This window comes from Nansenia antarctica, assembly GCF_963989245.1.
Source record: "Nansenia antarctica genome assembly, chromosome: 7".
NCBI lineage: Eukaryota > Metazoa > Chordata > Actinopteri > Argentiniformes > Microstomatidae > Nansenia > Nansenia antarctica.
In genome coordinates, this window is record NC_137677.1 from 12,425,242 (window position 1) to 12,430,945 (window position 5,704).

General features: G+C 39.8%; 1 protein-coding gene across 1 annotated transcript; it reads left to right on the plus strand.

Moving 5' to 3' along the window:
* Positions 1–1,560: 1,560 nt before the first annotated feature.
* sox14 (SRY-box transcription factor 14) lies at positions 1,561–2,274 on the plus strand (the record flags this gene model as incomplete). The annotated part of the gene is made up of 1 exon (XM_080535725.1): positions 1,561–2,274. One exon carries the CDS (start codon positions 1,561–1,563, stop codon positions 2,272–2,274), a length of 714 nt encoding a protein of 237 aa, XP_080391851.1.
* Positions 2,275–5,704: the final 3,430 nt, after the last annotated feature.

Genomic DNA, 5,704 nt, shown 5'->3' on the forward strand with positions numbered 1-5,704 from the left:
GCCTGGGGGTTATTATACAGTGATCCTTATAAAACAGAACAATTTGCATGTTAAACCTCACCGCGTGTCGCCTTTCAACACATCTGATTATTGAATTGTTATATATTACAATGGATATTTAAATGTGAAATGTTTACATGCAACATTTGTCTAAATGTTTAGAATTGACACAGACCTGAGGAAAGTATTCAAAGCATGCTTGGGGGCTGTTCTGGACACAATGAAAAACACCCACGCAATTATGCCACATTGATTCGTTATCATTCTCATAGGCATAAGCCAATACTGTACATTTAATTTTTAAGGGTATATTCCTGTTTGTGCGTCAGAGTACAGCAAGATCTGGAATTTCAAAATAAATAGATTGTCCACGGGCATCTTACAAGGTTGCTTTGCTACGAGATACAGCGGCAAAACAAGTGCAAGTTCCCCCGGGACAATTGGACAATTGTTTCCATTGAATACATATTGGCCTAAGGACAATGTAACGTACAACCCTAACGTTTACAGGGGGGTACTGTCATGATGTATTTTCTTTTAAAATGGCTATTTTATGTTTGCCGTAATGTAGGCTATCACATTTGTTCAGTTAAATAAATGGACAGTATAGCTATATATTATATGAAGAGATAATATATAAAGACACATATTATGTGTGTTTTACTCCACAATAACTTTGTTTACTAAACTTGATAAGCCTATACCCAAAAAGTTGACTGAAATATAAGAAAATGTCTATAGGAATCTGGATGTGGCTGACAGGAGAAGCCCGAGGTGATGCAATGGCATTGAATATGAATGTTTTATTTCATATAGATTCCTATGAAGATGTTCCCTATACTTTTGTAGCTATAGCCTGCCGATGCAGGCTTCACTGTCGTATTTCACTCCTTGCTTTGGATTAACAGGAGTCAGGTTTTATTGCAAAGAGGTTGAAGGTCTATGTTTGTAAACGGTTCAACTAAATGGATTCTGGGAGGGAATAGAGTAACCTCTTTTCCTCCCCGATCTTTGTTTATTTAGTCATATACATATTTTCGTGAAGGTATTATAACCGGTCTCTGTGCTGATTGGGCGCTCAGGTTGGCGAGTGAACGCCCTGCGATTATGTCAGATTGCGTGCGGACCAAACCAGCCCAGCCTTTGAACTTCACCGCTTTTGGCTCTCATTCACACGCTTTACTCGTTTCCAAGCCAGGTGCTTCGCAAGAAGAGAAAACCTCTAAGAAAAAACACTTTACGACTCTTCCACCGCGGAAACTTCGCTTCACCTCGGTGGATTTTGTGTCCGTGTTGCTGTTTTGATTTCCACCTAGGCACGGTTTAGAAAAAGACAGTATTGGACTTATAAGCGCACGTTTCCTTAACTCGGGAAAATTGGCCGATGGATTTTTATTGATGCTGTTTTATTTAGACTCTGTCTCAAGCATTTAAAGAAGTGGTAGGCTATGATCTGTGCATGCCCGTTAGACAGGTGAAACAAGATTTGTTTCTCGGTTGATTTTTTAGAACTTTTCTCGTTTATTCTAAAATTGGGATAAAAAGTAACTGTCTTGAAAAATGTCAAAGCCCGTAGATCACATCAAGAGACCTATGAACGCATTCATGGTCTGGTCCCGGGGTCAGAGGAGGAAAATGGCACAGGAGAATCCCAAAATGCACAACTCCGAAATAAGCAAACGACTCGGCGCGGAGTGGAAGCTGCTCTCAGAATCAGAAAAGCGGCCGTACATCGACGAGGCGAAGCGGCTGCGGGCACAGCACATGAAAGAGCACCCCGACTACAAGTACAGACCCCGGCGCAAACCCAAGAATTTACTTAAGAAAGACAGGTACGTTTTCCCGCTGCCTTACCTGGGGGACACGGACCACTTGAAAGGACTAGGACCCATGTCCGCGGAATCTCTGTTGAGCGCGTCTGAGAAAGCCAGGGCGTTCATGCCACCGACGTCGTTACCCTACTCCTTCTTGGACCCGAGTCAGTTCAGCTCCAGCGCCATTCAGAAGATGACAGAGATGCCCCACGGGTTGACCGGCAGCACTTTGCCCTACACCTCTTTGGGATACCAGAACGGGGCGTTCGGCAGTTTGGGGTGTCACAGCCAGCACACCCACACCCACCCGTCGCCCACCAACCCGGGGTACGTGGTGCCCTGTAACTGTACCGCCTGGTCGGCGTCAAGTCTACAGCCCCCGGTCGCCTATATACTTTTCCCAGGTATGACCAAGGCTGGGATAGACCCATATTCATCAGCACATGCCACTGCTATGTAACGACTTCTCTTTTAAACCCGTTACTTGAATACAGCCAATGCATGTATGGACAGTGCGCCAAAAAAAGAGACATGCAAAAGTTATTGCTTTGGACTTATGAGCAAAAAACGGGCCAAAAAACTTCTAACAAGATCTAACAAGACTCAAGTTCTTGACCTCAGCATGGAACTGGGAATAGATGTAAGGCTGCAGGTGCCCTGTGAACATGTAAGAATTGTAAATGTTATAACGTTTATTAATGGCTACCGGAAAAAGGAGGCCTTTCACTTTATTTATTATGTACATTTTAATGCTATGATAATTTTTTGTTTTGATAATTGATATTATTATTATTTGATGTTCAAATTTGGCTTGCACAATTTACGATTAGCCTTCTTGTTTCCTGTATAATGTATAGCATTTTGGCAGTCTGGATTTTCAGATGGTAGCCTATTGATAGGGTCAAATTAGGACCTCCTGAGTTGAATAAATATACGGGTTATATTGTTTATATTTATCGAACTGGCACATACAACAAGACAGTCTATTTAAAATAACAAATGAAAAAAAATATAATTTAATATGTTTAATTTTGCATTTTTCCTGTGGTTCAGTGCTAATAGTCACAAGTCATTTTTGTTTTGAGGAATTACTTCTATTGGAAGTTGAGCAGTTAATGTTGTATTTTTTATCTAAGATGGTCATTTAAAATCTGTCATGTTATGGAAAGGAAAATGTATCTCGAAGGGTTATACCTCGGTGCTTTGTTCAACTGTCGAGCAAAGACGTTTTGAATAAAGACAATCTGTCTTCAAAAATATTAAATTCCTGTATGGTTATATGATTTCAATTTCGTCATTGTAAGGGTCACACAGCATTGTATAAAAATCTTCAGACGTGTCAGAAGACAAATTAGGCTACACATATTGTGCAATATCTGACATGTTATTTGATTCACTACAAGAAAGCATGCTATATGCTCGTTTATTTGGGGTAGGCTACATTTGATAGACCTGTAGTGCATTAAACATGTCCAATAAGCAGTTGAAATGGACTTCATTGAAAGCCGACTGCAAATAAGAGATTTCGCGAGAACAACAACTTCTATAGCTAACCTAGACATGGCCTACGCGTTTCCCTCTTCCAATTAACTGCGTCATTTGATTGCAGTAGGGTTTTGAGAAAAGTTGCAAGTGTCAGTCTGGAACCAATAGGCCCAAGTGTGTGTGTGTGTGTGTGTGTGTGTGTGTGTGTGTGTGTGTGTGTGTGTGTGTGTGTGTGTGTGTGTGTTTTGACAACAACATCAAATTAATATGGCCAGGTGTCAAAAGCCTAATACGTTTAAAACAAAACAAAAACAAAAGTACATCTCCGAGCCAACGTGGAATAACCTGTCGAGCACTTCGAGGACTTGATCCCATCTGGCGTACACTAACTCGCACTGACATGCGTGTCACTTCTCACAGTGTTGCTCATCAATTGTTATCAAACCCAATTATGGCCATGACCTCTGTAAATACTACTTGTGCCTTCACATCAATTCAGTTATTAATAACTATTCATGATAGGTAGGCCTATAGCCTTTGTCATGCAATCTCACCATTTAATCCTTATGATGATTGATCTCTTTGTATGTGTGGCTGAGAAGTTGTCAAGCTTCTGTATTTCTCTCCTTTCTTTCAAAGGAATAGCTTCCGCAATTTGGTTGCGATGCCAGTGTTTTCAAACTGGTTGCACCATGTTCATTGAATTAAGGTGTGTGTGCCCCTCAGTGACACTGAAATGAACCGATTGCGGTCTTTGATGTTTGACTGTGCAGTTAGAGGCATCCCCTTCAGGGATCGCGCTCGTCAGACCTGTTTGAGTGCTAAACCACATAAGTAGGGAGTCTTGTTTAGATGTTAATATCATGCAAAATGTAAACTTTAGTGAACAATAAGGCTAGACATACATCTATTTCAAATGATTTATAGACTAAAAATATGTGTGTGTGTGTGTGTGTGTGTGTGTGTGTGTGTGTGTGTGTGTGTGTGTGTGTGTGTGTCTGTCTGTCTGTCTGTCTGTCTGTGTGTGTCTGTGTGTTTTGGAGCTCAACGGTTATATGTATGCTCTTAGGTGGTTTCTTTTAGTTTCAATCATTCTTTTTGAACTACGGCTGAAATTTAGTTAAAGTTAAATAGTTAAATGGGCCTATAATCACCGTTCCCTGCCAAAACATAGGCCTATTGTATGTTCTTTCTATTTACACGTCGAATTGGAGTAGCTAAACATGTCATAACTTGCTGCTGTGACAATACAGCACTCAGCAAGTTGAAAGGAAGGAATACAAACTCGCGGCGGGCCATTTGTTATGTTTTTTTTCCGAATGAGAAATGTGTCTGAAATTATAGCAATGATTATTTTAATTCAAAAGGAAAACAAGCTTTCAGAACAATTGGATGAAACAGGGGATTGGAATTTGCCTGCACTTTCGTCTATTGTCGCAGGATATGGAATGGGATTTGCACACGCGGAGGTGTAATAGCATTACTGTATTAATTAAAATGTTCATTTCACATCCAGATTGTTTACTTATCTGCCAGGAACATATGCTGGGAGAAGTTAAGATTCACGATTCTGCACTATTGCCCAAGGTGCAATTCAATATTGGGGAGGGAGGGGGAGGAGACGGGCAGCCTCAGATTTTTATGACAGACTTAGCTCTTATCTGGCGCTGTAAATTAGGGTGATACTTCATTGAACCGAATATGAAGTTTTAGATCAACCCCCTAAAGCGACCAGATTCAACTTTGAAATTGGACAATTATAATTACTTTCAGGAGCACTTAAATAAAAAAGCGCTAGAAAATATGTATTTTTTTTGCAATAGGCTATTACATTGATCTAGCTATAAGCTTAGCAATCATATAGCTCAATATACGTCGACTTGCTGCTGCTTAACATGATGTAAGGATAGGCTATAATTTATTGTTTGTTTAGTGTTGATGAGTGAATGGAGGAAGGTATTTCTTTTCATTATTATACTTGCTTACAGCAGCCTAACCTATTTAGCCTAAAAATATGTATTTTAAAATATTTTGGCATTTTACAATGTAAGCATAATTATTAGTTATAATAAACTGTGCGTGTAATTAGATGGTAATTCATGACCCCTTCATGGCAATTAATCACCTGTGATCCCTTCTCCCAGGTTGAAATGGCACAGTCAGATTCTTCACTGCTTAAAAAATAAAATACAAATAAATGGCATCTGAGGAAAATAATGGAGCGAAATTATGATTCGAAATTATAGACGCCCTAAATCTCTCTTTAACTCTTCCCCTAGACGTTTTTATTTGAGGACAACAGAGAGCCATTGCTTCCATAGACGAATTCAATCTGCCTTATCTTCCCAGGACTCCTTTCAGCGCGAGATCAGAGAAAAAGAGAGGATAATTGTTCTTTATTTTAT